Source organism: Oenanthe melanoleuca, chromosome 6, assembly GCF_029582105.1.
Source record: "Oenanthe melanoleuca isolate GR-GAL-2019-014 chromosome 6, OMel1.0, whole genome shotgun sequence".
In the NCBI taxonomy this organism is placed as follows: Eukaryota; Metazoa; Chordata; class Aves; order Passeriformes; family Muscicapidae; genus Oenanthe; species Oenanthe melanoleuca.
The window spans coordinates 5,848,124-5,873,478 of record NC_079340.1 but is presented as its reverse complement, the minus strand read 5'-3'; the positions used below and the strand labels follow the sequence as shown (position 1 = coordinate 5,873,478).

Sequence of the window (25,355 nt, the reverse complement as noted above, 5' to 3'; positions counted from 1 at the left end):
TTGTAGTCCTGCAAGCACATGATGCCCTTCTTTTGACCATTGACCCCAAGGCCCCCTCCAGTCATCTCCCTCAATATCTTTTTAAACCCCTGGATCTGTTCCAGCTTTATGGCAGACTTCCATATTCCGGCCCCTGGTTTCTCCCATTTCATCCTCATTCCAGTTCCACATATGGAGGTCCACATTTCTCTACCTACTCACCCCCGACCCTCAGTGGGAGCAGTAACTCCTCATCTTCATGCAGAGGTGCTGTCTCCTACCAGTTTCCTACCTCTGAACCAACCTAACCATGCTCTGATCATTCGTGCCTCATTCACCTCCAGAATCTCTACATCCCTGCCAGAGGCCTTTGGCAGGAGCCAAGAGGAAGCAGCTGGTATGGTCACAGCTTCACCAGGGTCCTCAGGACAGGGATTTGGTCTTCAGCAGGCTAGGGTGACTAGCTTGAATCACACAAGGCCTGAGCTCTTTTCCTGGGAGTAGCAGCGAGGCAGTAATGGAGCAGAGCATTTATGCCTTGACTAATCTGAGACATTGCACTGCTTGAAAAGCTGCCTGTGGTGGTTCAGGTGTCAAAGTCCCACCTGTGGCCATACCACAATAATACAGTGACAGCACTGTATCCTGAAGGATCCTTTTCAGTAAGTCAATTTAGTAATATTCTGTCACCTGAAGCAAACACCAGGTTTCTCAAAAGCAGCCTGGAATGCTTTCCTTCAGTGAAACGCCTGATTTTGCAAAGCATGGAAGTCTGAAAGTCAGTTAACATTTAGAAGTTTTAATTTTCAGGGCATAATTTCTTTTATTCGTAGCTTTCTCAGGCTATAGATTTCCTGTCTATCATCTCTCTCTCAGTGTTTAAAACTCCAAAGCCAAGCTATTCTAAATCCTTACTGAGCCTACTACTTATAAGGTAACAGGGATAACCACCAGCATACTCCGTAAACAGGGTACCCCAGAGAATTCAGTCACCAAAACACATCCAGTAAGACAAAGGAAAGGGCCCTCTATGTTATTTTAACAACCTACTATCCCCTGAAATCACTGACAATACTAATCTATCTATCTTGCAAGTAGACAAATGTACATGACTTTCCCATGCAATAACATTCTGATTAAACTTAGAGCATTTCAGGCAGATCATATTTCTCAAATAAAAATCAGACCTTATTAACCCTCAAAGGAAATTCCACATAAAAACACACCATAAAAAAAACCATAATGTAAGAATTTAGTCTGTGTTTTAGTCAAAATTCAGTGAATTCTTTTAACTGCTTCAGTTGCAAATTTTTCAGAACAGTGAGCTGTCCTTTGAGGTAGCCAGTAGAAGGGTCATGGCTTTCCTTATCCTGTCACATAGTAGGAGGTCTTTATGCCCTGCTAAATGCAAAATATTTTAGAAAACAAAACCAGGAAACAAATTTGGATTTGGTCAAGAGTTCATGCTGGCTGAATCACTGTGGAGTGGAAACCACCAGCTCTAAAGATGGAAAGTCCAGAGCCATTCATTACCTCAAAGAAAGAAGAGAAGAAAAAAAAAAAAAAAAAAAGAAAAATAAAAAAGAAGCCCTCAAGACCCATTTAGCTTGCTGGTAAGCTCTCTCAACATCTAAAACATAAAAAAGGCTACCTATCGACAGATGCCCTGACCTTTTTCCTTTTCATCTCTCTCAGAGCACAGCCAGCAATTTGATCAGCACCATTGTTTTTCATATTTGGTGCAGTGAGAATTGCTTAAATGTCGTTCCCTGACTCAACATGCAGAAATGCTATTGGGTCAGAGCACTGCTTCTTCCCTCCACATCCTGCACCTATTGCCCTCTTCAGCCTTTCCCTGAAGGAAAAAAAAATCTACATACTTTACAGACTGAATATGGCCAGTTTCTAAGTAGAGATTCGTTCAGACTTCTCCGGATTGCCTCTAGTTATCTGAGAGGTTCCAAGGAAATATTGCCCAGAAGCAATTAAGGTCAACTGCTCTTGGACAGATAATGGGCACATTTAGGGAGGCATCACAGCCATTTTGAAAAAGGCCTGGAAAATCTTAGCATTGTTAAAATGTGTCTTCACAACTGCTGATAGGATCTAGTAATGATGTCTGTGTTGTGCTGGTGCATTTCATCACCTTTCACAAGCCAAAATCTTACCAGCATATCATTTTAGCAAACTTTAAAAGGCAGTGTTGTGCCCATTGCTTGTAGCAAGAACAGTTCTTGACAACAACCTCAACATATATTTTTTGCTTTCCTTGTTTCCAAAGTACTGGCACACAGAAACACACTATACTTAGGCACTAAATACATTTGTCTCAGCTAACCATCACATTATTTGACATAATGCTGTCACTAAAGCCAAGAATCCTATCAGCTTCCACACTCACCTGAATGCTATGCAGCCTTTTTGTCCATGCTGGATGGGGTGACCAAGAGCTGCAGCACAAAGGGGATGAACCTATGCTGCAGAACAAGAGAGCTGGTCCAGAGATTAAATATTGTAACATGAGGTAAACTACAATGCAACTGCATTGTATTTCCTTACACAGACTTATCTCCATCATTTTTTCTTTCTCTGTGCCCCTGCTCTGTAAAATGGTACTTTTTATATAACAGTCTCTGTGAGAATATGGTATGAAGTGGCACATTGACAGGGAACATGGAAATACTTTTGAATCTATGATAACTCCACATTACCAATCATCTTACCAGTCATCTCAAACACTCAAAAATGATTGATTCCAGAGAATGTTACAGTGGAAGTGACTCACAAAAGACTGAGAAATCAACACTCTCCTGAATTGAATTCAGTTTTGTGAGTATATGCTTTAAAGAGTTCATTTACCATAGTGATTCCATTTGGAAAGCAGTCTTTGAGAATTATAAGCATCCTTCTACAGAGTAAACTGCCAGTCAGCAGCAATGTTATTTCATAGCACTGATGTCAATGATCATGGAAGCCTTTCAGCTCAGCAAAGCATGTTCCAGGTCGTCATGAGAAAAAGATCTATAAAAACTGCAAAATCGAAAGCCTGGGACTGTTGTGCATTAGTTTTGCACACTTAACGGAGCTGGTGCTACAAAGTGCTCCTAGCCCTAACAAAATTTCACAGGCAATATGCCAGAAGGCAATCCATCCTGAAGTACTAAATCACTGTAGACTTCAGATACACACCAACTTTACCTACAGAGGCTTTCATCAACCAATGAATCATTCTCCCTTTCTCTTTCCGCAGGGCTTATAAGGCATGACAGCTCCTCATGACCTCCTCTGGTGCCCCAGTCCTTCAGACTTTCACTGCTTTCAGTTCCACATGCTGCCAGCACCTGTAACATGAAATAGTGTTCTGAGTATTCCTTCCCCTTCCCATTACATCAGTGTTCAAGTTTGGTACAGCAGTGTGCTACTAGTGCTATTCTGAAGCCAGAATGCCCCACTAACTTTCCAGTCTCCAAGCACAGACCAGATTCCTTTCAGATGAAACCAAGCTGGAAGAGGTACCCCAGCAGCTTAGGAAAAGCACACAGGTCTCACACAGCATGCAGGGCAGGGGACTTAAGCAGAACTGCAGCTCTCCAGGTCCACTCCTAGTTCCTACTACCCTCACTTGTGGAGAAATTGCCTTGGAGTATCAGACATTCTTTCTCCTCCAGGCAAACTTGACAAATTTTTCTATTCTGTACAATGACACCAAACTTACTTTGCTCTCCTCCAACCCCCACCACAAAACAGCTTGATGCTTGTCTTTTCAGACATTTACCTAGCCAGCACCTCCACTGTATCGTAATATTTTAACTGTTGTATTTTTTTAGACTAGTCATTAAAATTGTCATCATTTAGGTCCTTGCCCATCTGCCAGTATTCTGTCACTCACCTCTTTTACCTATTTCTTTTCTTGCTTTTGGACTCACTTGTCCTGTTACTATAATTTTAGCTATGAATAAATCTCAAACTCATCACGAAAACCAAATTAATATGAAGTAGCACAATTTTCTGTGATTTCTTAGATTTCATGTGACTGAATTTCTGTGTAAGTTCTACCAGCACAATCCGAACCTTACCTATAAAGAAATCATGTCCTTTTTCTGTCTCCATTAACTGCAGCATCTCTTTGCGGGCTAACCCAGGACCCACAGAACTGAATGGAAGGACCTTAGATGACTGAAAGAGGCAGTCCCCTAAATGCACTTAATGAAGTAATTCAAACTGTTGCTATTTATGTTGAATTTCATGACTGTATGACATTCAGAGATAACCATATATGTTCTGAGTCTTTAGCAAATACATTTTTCCTATTATACAATCAAAAAAAAATACTGATTTTATTCTAATGTAATTGTAAGAATCAAATTTATATACACGACCTTTAGAAAACAGAGACCCACCTCTAAATGCAAAGAACAAACATTTGCATTACCTATTTATATTAAAATATGCAGAAATTTCCAAAGTATTCAGTCAACTTATAAATTTTTATAACTTCTTCGAATTGTTAACATTTTTTTAACATACAGCATTATTTCAGCTTTGTGGAAGGCTCAATAACAATCTTTTTAGTCTGGAAAAAAGGAAAGAACATTATAATAAAGAATGCAGAATAAATAAAAACAAAACAGTACAAGCCGTACATCCACGCATACAAAGACAACTTTCATGGTGAGCTACAAGCAAGTATAATAACACAATGTGCTGCATGTTGATTTCACCAGTGAAAAGAATTTCTCCAGTTATTGAAGACTTTCCTGGCAGAATTTTAGAAAAAAAAATTTGACATTCTCCCAATCTGACTTCTGTGCAATGCAAGTCATGCACATTTTAAATACCAATGAATAATACTGGCTTTCTTCTGAGAACTGTTAACAGCTGTAGAAACTATTATAGCCTGCTTAAAATCATGTCTCTATGGTCAATACTCTCCAGACACTTAGCAATACTAAAGCTATTCCTGGGACTAAACTAGAATTGCCATGTGAGTACAAAGTTTGATTTATGTTGAAATGAAGAAACAACAAATATCTGATCTTTCCTTTTTTTTAAATAGCCATTCACATAAACACAAGAATCAGCTGCATAACTAGAAAGTGATGTACCAAATTTACAGAAATTGGACAAAGGAAGACCACCCACAGTTACCTTCAAAAAGAAAAGATTTGTGAAAGGGTGAAAGGTGTCTGGTTAAAATACTCTATACAGCCACGACCACCCTAATGTCTTTGTGGTGAGGTTATGGTTTACAAGTGCTGTTTCATGAATCTAGTTTTTCAACTTTTCTGAAATACATAAAATTATCAGCAGCCCAGTCCAATATCAAGGCAATGCTCATCACTAGTGTGCTAACATGTTTTCACATCACAGAGCCCAGGTGGGAACAGGAGAAATGCTCTGTTGTGGCTACTCTGACATTTTTGAAATTATGACTGGAAAAAGTGACAAAACACAAGTGGAACAAGGGCAAACCTCAAAAGGCATAAGATTTCAAATTATGTTCTATAGATTCACGTATATTACTGAGATTACTCATTCTAACAAACTTCCACCAAAATTCTTTTTTTTTTTTACACATCTTCACCTTTCAAGAAATAAAAACACCTAAGTATGTATTATCAAATTTGTTGAGTGTTTATGATCTCTGACAAAGACAGCAATTAATTTGACCAGTAACAATAATAAAGTGAGGATTAAGCTAATTTCAAGTTAAGAGTCTCTTCTTCCAGAAGAGTACCATAAATCAATCAGGAATCCTTAAGCAGCTTCAAATTAATTCTCCAGCTTCTTCTAGATTAATTCTAAATCTTTAGGTCTTAAAGTATCTAGAAAAGTGAAAGATAAGCTAATTGTTCATCTCATTATTAAGTTTTTCTTCAGTCAGTAAGTTCCCTTATTTATAGCATCACACTTCATCTTCTAATCAGAGCTTTCATGGCAGTTTTGTTGTATTACCAGTATGGCACAGGAACACCTCCACCTTCTCCAGCAGACATGCAAGTAGCAGAATAACTTGTGTGCCCTTCTGCTGACCCAGGTGCCATCAAACACAGCTCTCCACACAGTCCCTGTTCTTGGCTGGGGGAAACAAAACTATTGTATCAGTGTTGCTTTCCAAAAAGCTGCTGTTAGTTCCACCAGTAACCTTTACTAAAAGGCACGACTGGTGCACCTGCCCAAGGATGGAAATTCACTGTCACCAAAACCTGATTTACCCACTCCCACTGTAATGGGACTGAGCAAGACCAAGGACTCCAGAGGCAAAACAAAGCTTGAAATTCCAAACGCAGACCTAAGACAGAGCAGAAATGCTGTCATCCTCTCTTTGAGTTTCAGGTCAAATCCAAGTTCTTGTGCTCAAGTTTCCAGTTTGCCTTTACAAAGTCCTATCTCAGGCTGTTCCCAACCCCTCTGCTTTTCTTCCTCCCTACACACTCACTCTGCTTTTCCTCGCTCCTTTTGTCCTTGCGTGTTTCCTTTCCTCCTTTGTGCTCTGAGCCTTACCCATGCTGCTCTCTGGGCTAAGATCTCTCCCCCTGGGAAGGCTTCGGAGGTTGTATCTCAACAAATTCAGGATAACACTCAAATTCAATGGGAGTAAAGCTGATCCATATAATTTGGGATCTCTTGCCAAGCATCCCCTGTCCTTTGTCTTGCCTCATCCTGTCTTTAGTGTCTGTAACTCTGTTCCCTTCTTCTCCTTAGCTGTTGGCCTATACCTCATATTTGCCAATTTTGCCATACTCAGACTAAGATTTCCTACAGGCACAGTACCAAGTTGTTAGATTTTCCCTTACTTTGTCTATAAAATGATGTCTATTAAATGCTTTCCTATAACAATGGAAAGAGATGAGCAATTTACAACACCAAAGGAAGGGAAAAGTGTGCACATAAGAGGGAAGAGGGCACACTGTTTTCTTAAATTGTAATAGGTAACTAAAGAAATACTTTTTTCAAAATCACTGATCATATACAAGGCAAAAAGGCATTGTTTAGAAAAAAGCATAAGAAAGGCACCAAGGTCACTAGAAATTATCATATCCTTTAGTCTGGGAATATCAGCTGGGCTCTGTCTCTAATTCAGCACCGTTACAAGGTAATTCTGCAAGTACAGTCCTCTAGGGGCAGCAAATTAAAATAAAAGTCATGTTCAAATCAATCAATTTCAAGGTCACATATTTGAAATCAAGGCAGCAGGGAACCAAAAAGCCTTGCAAAATAAGCAGAAATCATGCAACCAGGAAATTCTCACAGGTATAACACCAACCTGGATCTGCTAAACTCAGTGGTCAGTCGTTCTACTGAATATAGTAAGAAAAATTAGGCTGTGAGTTAAGAGATCAGATAATTTGTAATGGGAGACTAACAGTGGACCAGATGGAAAAATAAGTGCCTTGGAATGCAGACAAGCTTACAGAGAGGATGAAGCAATGGCTGTTTTGAGAACCCCTGTTGGTCACTATAGAGCGCTAATAACATGCCAAATGCACTAACGGCTGCAACAATGGCAGAAGGAGTCAAACAACCTTACATAATGATAAAAAAAGGGATTTAATCCAGCACAAAAAAGAAATGTAACAGAAAAATCTCTAGCATGTAGGCATAAGTGTGAGAATAGATGTTCCCAGCAATGAATTAGGAAGATCTGAACTTTGGCACTATTTCCAGAGTGACGAAACTTTTAGACATGTTACCTCTTTACCTGTCTGTGGGTAGGAAAGTCACTGATAACTGAAAAAACTCTTAAGCAACCTTCTGTGCTGTTTTCTATTGCAACAATTGTACATTGACTGCCCAGAACTGAATGGTGCGTGGTATCATTATTTCGAAACATGCAACTATCCATCCAGACATTTACACTCTGTCTCTCCTACTGCAGAGAGACTACAAATGTGAGCACAGGGGCAAACAATACTATTAACACTTCCCGCTTAGGCTGGTATTGCTGTGTTAGGGCAGTCCAGAGGCAAGTGCTGTCTTTTCTGACAAGCCTGTTGGATAACAGCAACAGGAATCTGTCAGACGCAGCCCACACACAGGATGCGTCCCGCACAGCATCCTGACCTCCTCCAAAGAAGTTTCATTTTAGAATTCTATGGAACATGTTACAAATACCACCTGGCAATGTGTGATGTATCAGAGAGCAAAGGAAAGGCGCAATGAGCAGTACAAATAACATGGAAACACTCTCTGAGGGCAGCAGAGGGCTTGCTAAGAGCACGCTCTGTGCTTGCTTGAAGAAACAGGCAATATCTCAGAAGAATATATCAGAAGGACACTTGGCCCATCAAACAAGGAAATGTGCAAGGGCACTTTTGTGCTTCCCATGCAATTCCCTGACTGCAGTTGCCAGAAGATCAGCGTTGTCTTAAAGACAATTCAAGAAACTTCAGGCTTGGCCAAGAATAAACCTAGTAATAAAAAAAACGAATAAAGAATAAGTGCCCTTACCTTCACAGGATCATATTCACACCGCAAGCAACTCCCTTTTCCCCAGGAAAAGGCCCTCACCAGTGCATAAAATGTCAAAGGCCTTGCACGTTGCCTCACTACAACCACGCAGCCTGCCATCTCTTCTTCCCAGAATGAGGCAATTCTGAGGGATCTACTTACTCCTGATTTCCACCTTCTTTACACCACTTGAGGTGCAAAGCTGATGGAGATGAACAACCAGTCACACTTCCTAGGCAGACAATTAGAGGCTCCCAACTAGTAGAACAGCCTTTGCACACCCAGCCACAACAGCTCAGAGTGCTTCTGCTCCCATGCAAGGTTACTAGATCCACAGGAGAGCTTTCAACTTTCAATTATCAGACCATCCACCTGAACCTGAGAGACAAATATGTGTCCTCTGTATCCCACCCTGTTTGCAAGCAAGCTTCCCACTACCAGAGAGGGATTGACTGGATAGGTGTCAATACTTTGAGCTACATAAATACATTTGCTTGGGAGAGCATTTCAGCAGCATGCTGAGAGCTTGGGCTCAGTATGGTATGCAACAAATAATGGCACTATTGTCTTTTTAACAAAAAGGTTTTTTTAAAAAGTCCCTGACATTATGATTTTGCTTTTTAAAATTGTATTAAGACTGGTGCAGAAACTATTAGCAAAGAAGAGATTAATGAAGACCAACAAAATGATTCACCAGTCTCTCACTAGGAAATGGTATCATTGCATCACACCTCCATGAGAACGGCAGAAGAGATGCATTATTTCACAGGACAGAAGTGCTGTATTCTCCAAAATAGAAGTATTAAATCTGCAAGTGTGTATGACAAACAAGAGGAGGAAAATTGCCTGGGCAGTGACGATCAGATGCTTGTAAACACTACTGAACATTTATAATCTGGTCAGGGATAAATTGCAAGATGAGAGTATATTGTACAAATTATAATCCAATCAGATTATTTTCTCTCTGATGCACCACTTCGTGCTTAATCCCTCAAGCCAAAAACCAGTGAAATCCTTTCCTGCTCTTTGCTCAGCAGCCATATAGCAAGTGTGTTTTCACACTCTCTCACCTAACTCAGTCCCATGCTCTCTGACCCACATCTTTCCATCTCAGAACAGGCACTCAGTCTTGCCAGGGATTTATACACCCCAGCAGTACACCTGCTCTTATCCTTTGCCATGCCCAGCATCATTACTCAGTTGCTCCAGTGATTCTTAGGTTAAAAGGCATAGGATTACTGTACAGCTAGGTGGCCTAGGGTACCCCAAAGCTCTCCCAGTCCCTGTGTTACATAGATTCTTGCCTTGTGGCTTACACTAAGGAGAAGCTGGAGAGGTGTATGAGGCTGCTAGGGAGGCAGAGAACAAGAAAGTTTTAGGTTTCAGCATGTATGTCACATTGTCTTCAAGGATGACACACTGGCTAACAGGTTTTTTAGCTCTTAGAACCATACCTTGTCTTGGACATGCTCTCTGCAGTTATTCTGGACAGTATTAACTTGTTGGCAGCTCAAAACCCTAAGCATGCTACACTCTGCCATGCCGTTTAATTAATGACCTGCTCCTTGCACAGCAGCCAGCAGGAGGCTTGCAGCTACATAACTATGGAACTGACAATGACAAGATGACACCACCCAGATTAAGAGGATTTTCTTTCTTTTAATTTTATTCCTTTTCCTCAGCCTGTTCTATGTTCCAGGAGGTTCAAGTATTATCCCTCCAGTTCACTTAACTGTGATGCTTCTCCCTCACCTACAACTCTTATCTCAAAAACCTACACTTAAAGCACCCAGTATCAGCAGCCCCAAACAGTGGAAAGACAAAAGAATTTGTGTTGCTTTCCTCCCCAGCCCACTGCCCACCTGTGCCAGAGACGAGGGACACTTTGAATCCAGGGAACTGCCACAGAAAAGAATAGCAAATTTCTGACTCGCTTATTTTCTCCAAAATTCCTTCAACTCTCTGCAGGAAGACTGGCAGGTCTGTTGCTATGCAGATCTGCTGGCCCACAGCATGCCAGAGGCTGCTGTCAAATCAAGGCTTTAGGAGCAATCACAGAGCAGCAGGCACATCCAAACAGCACTGGAGAAGTCATCTGCAAGGAAGAGCAAGTCCCATGCCATGTAACATGAAAGCAAGTTATAAGTATTTATTCTGCTATTTTTCATAAATTCCCAGGGACCGGGACTTTTTTATGCAACGCATATCCTCCAATCTCAGTTCCCTGGAGACTGGTGCTGTAGGACACAGAGACAGGGCTGAAAGCTGAGAAACTCTGGGATTTCTGATGTATCCAGCCACATTCAGAGCCAACCAAAGCAATGCAGGACTCCTTATGCAATGCACCTGCTTCCCTGGGTTCACCTAGAAAAGCAAACCACCAGCCCTCCAGCTTAGTCTTCAGTTACACAAAACAGCAGTGGAAGGAAAGTTGCTCTCTCTATTCCAGCAGTGCCCACAGGCTCATGAGTACTGACCGACAGTTCCTGTGCCATAGAGCTGTATCTAAAATAATAAGCAGCCAAAAGGAGGAGACACACACCAACAGGAAACTTGACTGATTTTTCTGTGTGATAGAGAATATATTCTTGATATAGTTGCAGACAAGACCTCAGCGGTCTTGAAAAACAAAATGGAAATGCCACTTGCTTTAGACAAACACACAAAGCACTGGACCTGATTTCCCACTGGTGACCCTTACATAACATCCATAACAATTTTCACACTTACTCCCCATACAAATAAAAAATAAGATAATCTAATTTTCTGTTTGGTTTGGAGAAAAAGCTACTGCTTTTGGCATACAGAAGCATAAGTAACCTGTTAGCAAGTATTTTAGAGAACATCTCAGTATGGTGAACATATTACCTCAAGTTATTTCTATGATATAAGTGAGCAGCAAGTGCTGTACTAATCTCTTTCAAAATTATCCACTATCAGTTAATGAGTCCTGCATTACAAATTCCATCCAAAAAGCCTCTTTGTTGTGCACGCACAGCACTTCACTAAAGTCATGGAGACATTTCCCAGACAGAGCAGACCGAAATAGATCAGACACCCATTCTGTAACAATTACCTGGAAAAGTGAATGTTTCTTCTGTGTATTATGAAACTTCAGGTACCACAGGAACAGAAGCTTAAAGGCCACACAGTACTTTCATTTCATGTGTGCATCTTCCAGTGATGTCAACACAGTGTGAGGATGATTCTCAGCCAGCGTAACTTCTGCCAGGAATTATTTTCAAACATACCCCATCAACTCTGGGCTCACACTTGTAATCCAACAAAATTTCATATCTCTCCACATCAACACTTGCACTTAAAAGTGGCAATATTTAGCTTGTGTAAGTAAAACTTACTTTTCAAATACTGGAGGCTCCTTGAAAGCTGAAAGCATTTATAGATCTTGGCTCCAGAAAAAACATTCTCTGCTCTCCAGAGTTTAAAATGGGATGGCCACATTTCTAGGTGTAAGGATATCTGATAATTTATGATGAGATTATCACAGTTTCAGAATTTAACAAAATAAAGATGGCTTAAGCTGTCTTCCCCACATGACTTCTGTATTAAGAGCAGAGTTCTTTGAGTTCAGCTGATTCCTGAAGTACAGCTGAAGAGTAACAGAGTGTTAAGCTACAGCATTATGGTTGCTTCTAATTGTCTCTTATATTCTAAGAGCTATACTATCCTTGTTCCAAGGCATGGATCAAAATACTGCAAGAAATGCAGGTCATGGAGTAGAAGAAAGGTTATTTTGAACTTCTTAGACTCCTTGCAAAGTTTTCAGATTCTGAAGATAGATTTAACCAGTTTCATCATTTTGATTATACCAGAACATCTTTATATCAGAACAATCAAATTTTTATTATCAAGCACCTTTTTAAAAATTCTAGTTATATGCCATTCCCTTGAACTCAAATAGCTCAGATTCACACATAAAGATTGAGATAATGGAAATAAAAGATAATGAATCAACTGATTTTGTACACAGAATAAGTATCTGCAATTGCAAAGCAGTCAACACACTGACTCTAACTCAAGTTACATTACACAGTGGCCCCTCAGATCCCAGGACTTAAAATCACCTTTGCTCTCTCTGTCACAGGTCAAGTATAGCTCAGCCAAACCAGGAAATTTGTGCCAAACAGTTTGTATTTCCAACAATTAAATACTGAATTCTCCTTCTGGGAGTCATTCAGAAGTCACACTAGCACAATTATTTGCATACACAGCCACTTTATTTCAGCCTCAAATAACAAAAAGCTATTAACAGTTGGCCAGATTCTGCTCTCATCTGCCCCAGTGCAAAACCCAGTGCATTTTCATTAAGATCAGTGGCATCAGAGTTTCATGCCACACATGGGAGAGCACCACTCCTTTTTCACTGAGGCAGCTCACATCACCAGTCGTGTGCCTGGGGCACATGTGGCCTGAAGGTTTCTGTTCTGTGGCACAGGTGACCAGTTCTGCTCACTGTTTTTCTAACTCCTCTTCACCCTCACCATATCCCTCATGGCCTTAATTTTAAAGGGACTTGTTTCACTGACAGACCAGGGCACATTACTTACTCCCCTTAATTCACTGGATTTACCAAAAGCACGGCAGCTGAGTACCACTGAACAAAAGGCAAACTTGTATTTACACACAATAAAATTAACCAATCAAGCAAACAATTGTATACCACATTCCCTATTATTAGCTGAAATCAGAAGAAACACTTTTCAGTACTTCCAGTACTTATAAAACCATGCCTATGTCCTGTGTAACTCAGGGTTTACCTCAATTACTTGGTCCTCAAAGCTCTGAGCCAAGTCTTCTCCACAGCATTTACTCCATGGAACTCAAAAGAATCCACAGATAACTGGTCTGCAACACTGTTTCTTCAGTGCACTCCACATTGAGGGCAAATTTTGCTCATTTTTCCTGACTGATGGATCAACCTTGTTTAACTTCTCCCAGACCCCCTTTCCTATACATTACAGCCACTGTCACACTCATTAGCACGGTAACACTCCCAGGGTAACACCTGGCCAGCCAGGGATGGCAGCTGAGTGCCAGTGGGCACCAGGACAAGTGCACTAAGAAACGAGCACACTGCTGCCAGTCAATCAATTACAATGAGCACAAGAGCAAGCACAACCAGCCTGAGAGAACAGAAATCTTAATCACATTGTTCTACATGCCCACAACAGCTGCATTAGGAGCCACTACTCTGCTCGTCTACAGACACAATGTTTGGAAGTGGATAACCACTCCTTTGTGCTTCTATTTCTTTCTGGTAATGTAATAAAGCAATTCTCAGTTATAAGAAATGTGACTATTTACAACCATGATGAGGTTCAAAGAAGGTACAACCCTTTGTATGCAACACACACAGAGCTGTGGCTGAAGAAGCTCTTGTTCCTCCTACTGGGCAGTCTGACCTCTGACTGGAGCCACACATCACCTCATGCAGCATCATCCCGCAGGATTACATGCCCTGCAGACACAATTTTCTGCCACTTTGTGTGACCACACAGCCTGAGAGGCAAACTCCCACAAATGCTTCCCCTTACATAAAGGGAAAAGTAACTTATTTCACAAATACAAGGCACACTGAATCACCCCGGTCTGACTACTGATCCATGCCAAACAAACAGTGCTAGACCTCTTTCTGACACCCTTCCACTGAATAATTTAATTGAAGGGAAAAACTTGATGTGTCACAGTACAGTACCTCTGATGCTAATTCGTGCCTTTTTTTCCCTATTAGAACACATGGAAGATTATCACATTTTTCAAGCAAAAATGCTAGTAAGTGAGTTTTAACTCTGGTAAACCTGGAAAAGAAGGCAAGGGGCCAGCCAGCTCCTCTGTGCACAATTCCCCAGTGACTCAACCAGAGCATACCTAAATGAGGCAGGAGCCAAGAAGAGAATCAGATAATTATGATCCAACTATGTACAGTCAGATTTGCAAATAGAGAACATAGCCACTGTATTTGGAGTATAATCATCTCAATAAAGCAGTAGTATGAGACTATGCATTCACCATTTTAATTCCCAGGTAAAACTAGGGTAAAAGCACAGCAAATTTACAAAACAGCTCTTAACTGCTTGGAAAGGACATCAGTCAGGCTGCTTGGACAACCTTACTTGCACCTTCTTGCATAGGGAATGAGTGACTGGATACTGTAATACAGTGTTAGCCTAGAGTGTAATTAAGTCTAGTAACAGCTTCTGTCTCAAATACCCACATGCTGACACAGCATATATGGATTAAACGTATGTTCTATTTAACATTATGTATACATCAATAAACATAGATGCATACAACCTTGATAAATCAAGTACTCGTGAATTTTTTAAATAATCTCCCAAGTATTTACCACTGGTACTGCAATCCCTTCCGAAGGGAGTAGCACCAGTACAAGTCTTTTAAAAGGTTACATGAATGAGGACCTTGCTCACCCTGCACATCAGGAAGAGCTTAGACTCTATAATAAGGACAAAGCTTTTAGCATAACTCAAAAGCCACAAGGACTTACAGCCTACTACAGGAGCACAGCAGAAGAGATCAGAGACTTTGTCAGGGGAAAAGAAAGCAAAGTGTGCCAAGTTACTCAATTGTTTTGTGGACTTAAAATTGTATTGGCATCTTCATAGAGTCTTGTAAATTTAAGTACACACATAAGGATGCAAATAAAGTTACGACACTGTCATGAGTTCCATGCAAATAGTTCTACATGAGCCACGTCAACTCCCATGTGCAAGGCTCTCTGCAGGATCAGGACTGCAACCAATGTACAGAAATACTGGTAAAGTGTTTATGTAATATGTAAATAGATCAAGAAAAGTACATTCACACCAACTACTGAAGAAAGAAAACTAATCATTTTTCTATTGCTAAAAGTACTGAATCACTAACCATCTGGTTTGTGAGGGGAAAAAAGAACTCAGTCCAATTCTATGAAGAAAATCCTCACTTAAAAAAATTATCACATGCTAGATTCCCCTAAGTTTAATTTCCAATAATTTAAACAGAGATATGAAGAATTTTGTTTTCCTAGAGATTAAAAAAACCCCAAAACCAACAGTAAGAACAACGCATGGCTTGTTAGGCCCTGATCCTGCTATGGGAAATAGTAGAAGCTAGTCTTCAGGAAAGAGTGGAGTTTCTGCATCAGTTTTTGCTAGAATTCGTTATAATTTTCCAAGAAAAATCTACCACACTTCTGTTACCATGCTGTGAAGTGCAAAAGTAAAATCAAGATATTTAGTATCTGAACTAACTTGCCATTGTACTTCGATAACTTTGTGGTTTTTTCCTCAATCATCCTAAGTTATACAGAAGTGGCATATTACTGACAGCTATATTATTCTACCCTAAAAGGGGCATGTGGTCATGTAAATACTCCGAGCATTAAATCACAACCAGCAAAGGTCATGTTTACAGCTCTGGCAAAGATCTGTCATTTCCAAACTTGAGACTTGTTACTTTATCCTCAAACACACCACTACTATCTCAATTTTTAAAGAAATTAAAATTTTTATATCATTTCAATCCATACTTCAAAACCCAGCCTACACACTGCACTGATCTTCCAAAGGCCTTTGTATGACCCTTTTAACAGCTTTCAACTGCAGCTGTATGTCATGGAATCAAACTTCCCTGTTCCCTCCTTGCCTCCTTCCCTGTATCACACCAACTCACCTCTTCATGCTGCTTCTCTGGAACATCCCCCTGACCTCATTCATTGGCATTTCACCCACTCTAGCATCTCTTCCTTCTCTTTTTCCTTTATATTTTTCTCTACCAATTGCCAATGATTTCTAATTGATGTTCTTTGATTTGGACACTGGTTGCTCTCTCAAAGAGAGATCAGTGCTATGCATGGGTCACTGTAAGAGTTCTGCAGTCTTGGCCTTTTTCTTCTGCTTCCCTCAGTCCACCTCACTTGTTTCAACACTTGAATAAAATTTCCTTCCTCCTCACAGAGGCATGGAGTCTAACACACACTATCTACTTATAGGACAGAGAATAATTTTATTGGATTTACCAATTAACGTAAACCTTACAAACATCTGAAAACAATGAAAGAAATTTCCATCCCACTAAATACCTTACCCACTTAGTTTTACCATTAACCTCTTTTGCTGCTGAACACTAAGTCTTTCCATGAAAAAAAATAAAATCCATTACTTATTTAAAATAGGAAAGTATTTTTCGCTGTTCTTTCCTTCTTAAATTCATCATTGCTGATTACCCTATATAGATCCCCACTGTGATAAACTTGATCCCAAATCATTAAGTTTCTCTCTCTTGCTGAAAAATTATTCTTAAAATAATACGTTACATGCATAACCAAAGGCAATCAAGTTACTATGGCTTTACCTGTGTGACAGCTACAGCCAGTCCTCACTCGTGATCGTGAGAAAGAAAGGCTTACCATCAAGATACTCTGTGCTGAAGCATTTTTGGCAGAGAGGGAAGGCTATGAGTGAGTGTGACTCAGTGGCACAGCAGTAACTCTCTAAGCCACTGAAACAGGATTACTTTAGACCTTGCTAATAAGGTTGTTCAGAGTTGGTGTGTAACCATCACTTAGCACAGCACAAGCAGTGGCAGACCCACAGCTTGCACCCTCTGGGACTCCAGTTAGTGAGCAACCTACTTCTACCTACTGCCAATTCTCACACCCTAGCCTAGGGCAAAAATGCTCTTTTACTGCACCTATCACACAGCAAGTGAAAATAAATATATGGCACTGAGGTCAGTGACAATGAAAGCGCAGACATGCACACAGAGACACAGGGCTTTCCCTGCGAGGAAGCAGCTTCCCTCCTCCTCACACCCAGAGTCAGCCCTAGACAGTCAGCAAGTTCAGAAGGAATGTGGCCATGGCTAACTCACAGCACCCATCACCACAGTCTAAACTAGGTGGCACCAGACACATCAGCACAGATCTGATTTGCATCAGTGGAAAGCATGAAGCCGATGGAGCTGAATTCAGATGATCAGAATAAGACTCATTATTCCTGCAAATTCATGCTCAGGGAGTTGCATGCTGCACAGCCTTTCCTACTCTGAGTCACTCCAACTCCTGCTCTAGGCTGTTCTGTAGCAAACTGTCAATAAAACTCATTAATTATGTGCTTTATTTAGAAATAGTGCAGTTAGCTGAGGAGCTATAACACATGAAGAGTGCAGCAAGGGGTGAATTACATGGTTCATAGAACCATAGAATGGCCTGAGTATGGAGTGGCTTTAAGGATCATCTACATCTAATGCCAACTCCCCTGCCATGAGCAGAGACACCTTCCACTATACCAGGATGTTCAGAGCCCAGTTCAGCCTGGCCTTGAACACCTCCACTGATGGGGTAGCCACTCAGGGCAACCTGTGCAGGGCCTCAACACACTCACAGTAAACATGTTTTTCATAGTATCTACTCTCAATCTGAATCCATTCCCCCTTGTCTTGTCCCTACAAGCCTCCGTAAAATGCTCATCGCCATCCCTCTTGTAGCCTCTCTTCAGGTACTGGAAGGTCACAGAAGGCCTAAGCCATTCATTGTCCAGACTGAACAAACCAAATTCTCTCAGCCTTTCCTTGCAAGAGAGTTGTTCCATCCCCCTAATCATCTTGGTCGCCTTCTCTGGACTCTCTCCAGCAGTTAATGGAATGCAGGATGCAACTCAGTAAAGAAGTTGTAAAGGTGGGTGGGAGTCTTAATGTTACATAGATCTGCTTGATGTTTGGTATATATATGAACCTAATTCTCCTTTTGATTTTAGTGCAGTTATATCTAGCACTCCCCTATGTTTCCACAGATACATAAATTCTCTGATGAATAACTGACAATCAACTTTCTTTTATGTAAGCCATTACTGGAGAGCCAGCAAATATTACAGACATGTTGTTTGTCTTCTCTTTTAAGTCCTGTTCTCATCTGAATCACATTTGGCTGCATTCATACGTGAATCACGTTCTTACATAGCTTCTTCATTGGTGGCAACTATTAAAACAAAACAAAACAACAACAACAAAAAAAACCCCTCAAAACAAAAAAACCAAAACAAAAAACACCTTTGAAGAATCAGTGGCAGAAACATTGCAAAAAATATGCTCTTTGACAGAGATCCTTGAGTTTGTCCTATGTAAATACACATCTGCAGCTGTTGGCAACATTATAACAGAGAATGGTTCCTGTACTGCCTGTCCAAATTCTGAATCTTGTAAAATATTCTGGCACTGTGACACAAGATTTAGCAACAGGCAACTACTGACTTTGTACACAAGCAGCTGCCATTTTCATCCACTACAGATGGTTAGATCTGATGGTTACAGGAAATTCTAACTTCTCAAAAGAAATTAGGATGTATGGGGAGCAACCTCAAGAAGAAAACAAAAATTAATGAGGGTTTTTCACAAACTTGGAGGGAGGTGCAATATATAGCCTAGCCATACAACTACATCATGATTTTTTTTTCCTCACATATGCTCAAGATAGTAGAGGCCTCCTAAGAATATGGCCTTCCAGAAGAAAAAACATGTCAATTTAATTGTCAGCTGGCTGGACAGTTTGCTTTTCTTTTGAGGTTGGTTTGTGGGTTTATTTGAATATTACTGCACTGGAAAAAATGTGGGTGTGATATAGGATTTAACTGGAACATTAATATATTTTTGTCTGTATCTGTTAGAAATGGCAATCAGTACAGTAGTTAAAAACATTGGCGACCATAAAATGATCAATTACACAAAATACAAACCTCATAACCAGTTTAACATGGCACCAGGATTGTCCACATAAAGATGTTCTTAAAATCTTAATAAATATCCTTGTATGTAGAACCTATGATTCATGGTTTACAGAGTGATAAGTAGTGAAAGGGTCAAGTAACTCACCTAATTCCACTCAACAAGGCAAGAGCAAGCTGAGTTCAGACTCAGAATCCTGCTTTTTCATGCTGATCTTTCCTTGAGCTGCAAGTTGCTCCAAGCACACAATGTACAACAAATACCAAGCATTTGTTTCCACGAAAGAGCTGATTTTTTTGCTGCATAGAAAAACAACCAGCGTGTCCAAAAACAAGTATTCTGGCACTCGCAAGCAAAATGCAATAGTTGGGGCAGGATACAGATAGGTAGCCAATAAAGAATTTATCATTAACACTGGTAATGGTACTGCCAAAAATTCCAGTACACATCTTCACAATTAAACTGATTACCCCTGTGAAGGGGGCTGAATGGAAGAGTACACTGAACACGGAGCCTTCAGATCCCTCGGCTTCTGACAAAATGCTAGTGGCCACCAAAAGCAAAAGCGATGAGAGTGTCCTCAGCAGTTCATTTCCATACAGGAAGGCTCACAGACCTTCAAAGACTCTACCTCTCCACTTGGGATAATGGCCCCTCATCCTAAACATCCTGCCAGACACAGCTGTTCCTGCCAGGTACAGAAATACACACCCAGTCTTCACCCTGTGCTCCCAACACTGGCACTGGGCAGACTTAACAAATCACTCAGCACTTAAAAAACAGCTGAAGATTGCAATGCTTTGTAGCTTCAGGTTGAACTTGAAAGCAGCAAGTCAAATGAACATCCTCCTCTGTGGATAGAGATGCAGCTATGCCATGATCTGAACTTGTGTTCTGTGCACCAAATTTATTTATAGAGGGCAGGAAATAGTTTTGGAAAAAGAGATCCAAGACACATCTTTGTCTACAGTATCAGTATTTCATCCTCCACTGGGCCATCACATGCCACAACACTTGTACTTCTGATTCATGTAGACTATTCATCATTCACGTGAGGGTGGTAAGATATTTCAACAGGTTGCCCAGAGATCCTATGGATGCCCCATGTCGGGTAGCGTTCAAAGCCAAGTTTAATGGGGTCCTGAGCAACCTGATCTAGAAGGTGGCATCCCTGCCTATAGTGCTATGTTCCAAGAATCAGATGATCCTTAAGTCCGTTCCAAAACAAACCATTCTATGATAGGGTGTAAGAATACTGTAAAGTCATGTATATATTACTTAAGCTTAATGCAAATCTTACAACTTGAGTTTGCCTTTAATCAAGAAAACACATTGGTTTACTCGGCATTAAAATGAAATTTTTTAACCGGGCAGGCTGCAGCCTCTGGGGTCATATTTGATTTAGTACTATCATTCAGCTGTTTCTCAGAACCTAGACCTACCATGGTACTTCTGCAAGTAAGTGAACTCAAAGTGGAATGAATCTGAATATTTCTGTGACCAGAGCCTAACCTTGTTTAAAAAATCCCAGCACTAACAGGTGAATTTCTGACTTCAAAAGCAAAGATTTTTAGGCATGATCTGCTAGGCACAGCCACGCCAATTAGAAAGAAAGCAATAGATAGTTGCCACAAATACACAAATTAAACAAAAACCTGGCAGAACAAATGCAGTACTCTTTTTGTACATTAGCCTGAAACAACCACATGCAGGCTCCATCAGGCTGGAGCTGAGCCAAAAGATTATCCATCCTTTCAATTAAATATGGATTCTCTGAGGATCGGCATCTGGAACTCTGTGTGTTCGTCGGTGTTCACCTGTGAATAAAGATAACGAATTCAGACACGATCACACTCAAAAGTGACCATAAGAAGTGACCATGAAGGACAGTACGTGCTGCACGACCTCGACCCAATACTGAAATGAGAGAGGAGGTGCCACAAAGCTCAGATCTGATAAGTTTGCCCAAATTGAGTCTATGGGCAGTTGTTACACGTCCATACACACTGCAATTGCACTACCTCGCTCAATTTTATGTGGCTTAACTACAAGCCAAAGTAACCAGTTGCTCCTGTGCCTCCTCAGCTCCCCACAGCGGTGCGGAAGGAAACAAGTGGCATGGGGCAACTTACTGACGCGGTTTCCCAGGCCCCAGCGCAGCCCTCCGGGCAGCTACGCTAGAGCCTCGGAGAGCGGGATCCTTTAGCCCAGGGACAGCGGCCGCTCCCGCCGGCCCGTCTCCCCTCACGCTCGTCTCCCCTCACCGCTCAGCAGCAGCCGTAATAAGCTCTGGGAGCTAGCTGGCACCGCTTCCCCTCGCGCCCCCTCACCTCCGCTGCTCCCCTTCTCCTTCCTCCGCGCTCCCCCGGCGGGGCCCCAGCCCGGACTACGAGCCCCGTGGTGCCCGGCGGCGGCGCGGCTGCGCGGCCGGCCAGGGGGCGGTGGCGGAAGCGGCGAAGGGCCCCGCCCGCCGAGGCCGGGCCGGGCCGGGCTGTTGCCGCCATGCCCCGGGACAACATGGCCTCCCTGATCCAGCGGGTGGCGCGGCAGGCGCGCATCACCTTCCGCAGCCCGGCGGGCCCAGCTTTCGGGGAGAACCTGCACCGTCTGCAGCAGCTGCTGGACGAGGTGCGCGCCGAGGACTTGCACTTGGCTCCGCGGGGGCCTTCGGCCGCGGCCGCGGCGGCGGCGGGCGGGGGTCCGCCGTGGGCCGGCGTGGTGCCTCCTGTCAGCTACATGCACATCTGCGAGACGGAGAGCTTCAGCATGGGCGTATTTCTGCTGCGGAGCGGCGCCTGCATCCCGCTGCACGACCACCCAGGCATGAACGGCATGCTGAAGGTGCTGTACGGCACGCTGCGCATCGCCTGCATGGACACGCTGCCCGCTGGGGCCGCCGGGGCCGCCGCTGCCCCGCCGCTCCCCGCCGCTGGCAGCGGGCCGTGTCTGCGCGCCCTTTTCCGCTCCCGCCAGCACTACACGCCCGCCTCACCGCCCTGCCTGCTCTCGCCGCACACCGACAACCTTCACCAAATCGACGCCGTGGACGGGCCTGCCGCCTTCCTCGACATCCTAGCGCCGCCCTACGACCCCCAGCACGGCCGGGACTGCCACTACTACCGGCTGCTGGAGGGGCCGCCGGCGGGCGCGGAGCCGCCCGCGCTGCCACGGGAGGTGTGGCTGGTGGAGACCCCGCAGGCCGCCGACTTCTGGTGCGGGGGCGAGCCCTATCCTGGGCCTCGCGTCTGCCTCTGAGTCGCCGCCGGCGGCTTGTGCCGGGCGGCGCCTCTGGGGACGATGTGCGTTCGCCCCGCCGAAAGGGGAACTCGCCGCCCCCGGCCCGGCCACCCCTCCGAGCCCGCCGGACAGCAGCACCGCGGGGACGCGGTGTTTCGTGCTGGCTAGAGCTTCGTGGGAGTGCCGTGGGTCAGAGCCTTCCTCTGATCACGGGCTTCGTGAGTCGGAGAAATAAAGCGCCAGAACGTGTTTATGCCCTTGGGGCCGATGTGCGGGAGCAGCACGGCTGAGCTGCTCAGCTGAAGGGCCGGGGAAATATTCCAGTATCCTGTGTAAATAATTAGGGCCATGCGTCAGGGAGGGGAGTTCAGGCTCCAGAGGGAGAGTAAATGCCATAAGAATTGTCGCAGGGTGCCCGGCTTTTCCCAATGGGGCTCCCACTGCCAGAGCCAGCTGGCACCACAGGACCAGGGGACTGTACCCGCGGAGTTTGGGAAGGAGGGGTTGATCTGGCTACAGCCTTTGGGGACTGTCTCCAGAGCAATTCTCAAGAAGAGCTGTACCCTGCTAGTAAAAAACAAATCCAGAACAACTGAGCCAGGACATACTCCTCCAGTAAATGCCAGTGATCAATCCCCAGGGCTGGAGTTAAGGAAATTACTGCTCCAAATGGACACGGTCAGGTTCGGAGTTACTTTTCAACAGTTCTTTAAAGTGTTGTATACAAGGTCTCACTATTGCAACTGAGAATTACCGAATGCATCTATGCATACTTCCTTCAGCTAGAAGGAGACAGCTGCTAATTAACCTCGCTTGGAACTTCTAACACAGCCAGTGGCAGAAGGTGGCAGAAACTGGGCATCATAAGAGAAAAAAACGACTATCCACTGTTGTGGACACTATTGTAGAAACAGCATATTTGCAAACCCTCAGTATACAGCAGTGCATACCCTAGGTACTGATAGAATTCGATCTGGTGTCTTCTCTTTAACAAGTGGTGTGTGTTTTTATACTCCTTGGGCTTTTGAAACCTTTCAGTTTCCCTCTTTATACTATTTATAAAGACTACTTTTTCATAAGGCTTTTAAATAAATGTAGATTAGAAGAGACACCATGAGGTTCACCTTGCTATGATAGAAGTGGTCTGGAGATGCAGTTTGTCCACAGCAGGGGTGCAGTCTTTCTAACATGGGAGAAAGTTTTTATAGAAGTGAAATGCCGCATCTGTGCTGCAGGGACTGGTCTCATGCCTGTTTATCCTAACGCACACTTCATACCACAAACCCAGGCCAGGACTGCCTTGGCCATCTTACTCAGGATGTGAGAATTTGAGTAAGAAAACACAACTTAGCAACCTCCTAAGTGATGTTCCAACCTGCTCCAGAAATCATTTCACAACTGGCTTTACTTTTCTGTGTATTTATAAAAGCAGACTTGTTTTTCCTGTACAGTGGCTTGTACGTGTGAATTTTTAAATTAGTCTGATATCGCATTGCTGCTTTTTTTTTTCCCCCTGGCCTGTGAAAGAATGAATGTAATATACAGTCAGCATTATGCATACATGGATTAATTCTTTTGCAAAGAAAAATTGGTAGAAATTATTTCAGGTGATTTTCATTTATTCTTAGAGCACTTAAAGGTGTCTGATATTTCTGCAGCTGGCTTACCTGTTTTTCTAGGAATTCCCCTGCAGCTTAGCTTTAGTTAATGTTTAACAATTCTCGATCATTAATTATAGGGCAATGCCTCCCTCTCTTACAGCCTGTTTCTACCTCTCTCCAAGCCTAAACAAAGGCAGTTATCCTTTTTCTGAAGTCCACAAAGAAGATAGCATAGTGCATAGTGCAGAAGATAGCATAGCATAGTGCATGCAAACAGCTGTATTGGAAAAACAAACTGCGACAGTGAGCATTTTTTATCCCATCTGCTCTATCCTCCCCTTAGGTCTTTCTGCTGAGTTTTTATGTTTTTTTCCTCCGTGTGTAAAATGTAGTCAAGATGTTTAGTGGGACAGTATTTAATGCATCTTTCTCAAGAAGACAGTATGGTTATGCTGTGCAGTGCTGTTAACTATAGCAAAACTTTTTTTTTATTATTTTTTTTAATTAAACTGTTAGTATCAAAGTATTTAAAGCTGGAAAAATAGCAAAGAAAACCTGAGATGCATTTTTTAAAAAAGCCTTCCTTACTCACTAATTGAAGCTTACTTCCAATGTTTTGGATACCTGTAAGCAGAAGGTTTTAGTCTGTAATGCTGTTCCTTCTCTCTGCACTCTCCTTATTGTGTTTTCACACAGCAAAGTAACTGTTATTGCTGAATTGTAGAATAAATACAGGATATCTCACCACTGACCAGTTGTTACTTTAATTCACAAGTATAATAGCCTCGAGCCAAGTACGGTACAGAGCTCTAGTTTCTTTTGCCAGACAGTGCGAACAGTGTGAACTGGCTTTTCCTTGGGAGGCGATGCTTAGCACTGGATTCTCAGCCTGGATCGTGCAGGCAAATCCAAGCACATATGCTATTGCTGCTTTTGAAACTGGCTCTCACTATGACGCAAAGACAGGAGTGTAGGACCATTGATACTATGCCCTGTGAGGTATTCTTGTAGCTGTACACTAGTCACCAACAGTTTCCTTAGCTCACCTCTTTTACGATTTATGTGTTGTTTGTATCATTTTTGCTTTTGGTTTGGGTTTTAATTTTGTAGCATGGCTGGAGAGAGTAGTTTGGAAAGTGCGAGGAGAGTCTTGGATCGTGTGTCTGGGCAGCTGAGTTATCAGTTTTGCTTAGGATGCTCTGGCTGTGACCAAGCTGTGGTTATCCAACGCTGTGGCAATACCTGCAGAAGCCCAGCAGGTGAGCAGGCCACAGCTTCTGCATGACATCCCTCCAGCAGTAGGTTGTGGTCTCTTGTGGGCCAGGACCACATGGCATCAGATGGCAA

The 25,355-nt window shown here is 42.7% G+C and overlaps 1 protein-coding gene and 1 long non-coding RNA gene across 2 annotated transcripts in view; one reads left to right on the top strand and one right to left on the bottom strand.

Annotated features, from left to right (window-relative positions):
* The window catches only part of LOC130254772 (uncharacterized), a 48,717-nt gene extending 34,187 nt beyond the window's left edge, over positions 1-14,530 (bottom strand). The window contains exons 1-4 of the long non-coding RNA XR_008840820.1: positions 10,293-14,530; positions 4,412-6,057; positions 3,169-3,320; positions 2,381-2,451 (exon numbers count right to left, since the gene is read on the bottom strand). This is a non-coding gene — a long non-coding RNA (uncharacterized LOC130254772). The remainder of the gene's footprint in view (positions 1-2,380; positions 2,452-3,168; positions 3,321-4,411; positions 6,058-10,292) is intronic.
* A 6,991-nt stretch (positions 14,531-21,521) lies between these two features.
* Positions 21,522-24,759, top strand: ADO (2-aminoethanethiol dioxygenase). Its single transcript, XM_056494738.1, has one exon. It carries the CDS (start codon positions 21,673-21,675, stop codon positions 22,423-22,425), a length of 753 nt encoding a protein of 250 aa, XP_056350713.1. The 5' UTR covers positions 21,522-21,672; the 3' UTR covers positions 22,426-24,759.
* The last annotated feature ends 596 nt before the right edge of the window (positions 24,760-25,355 follow it).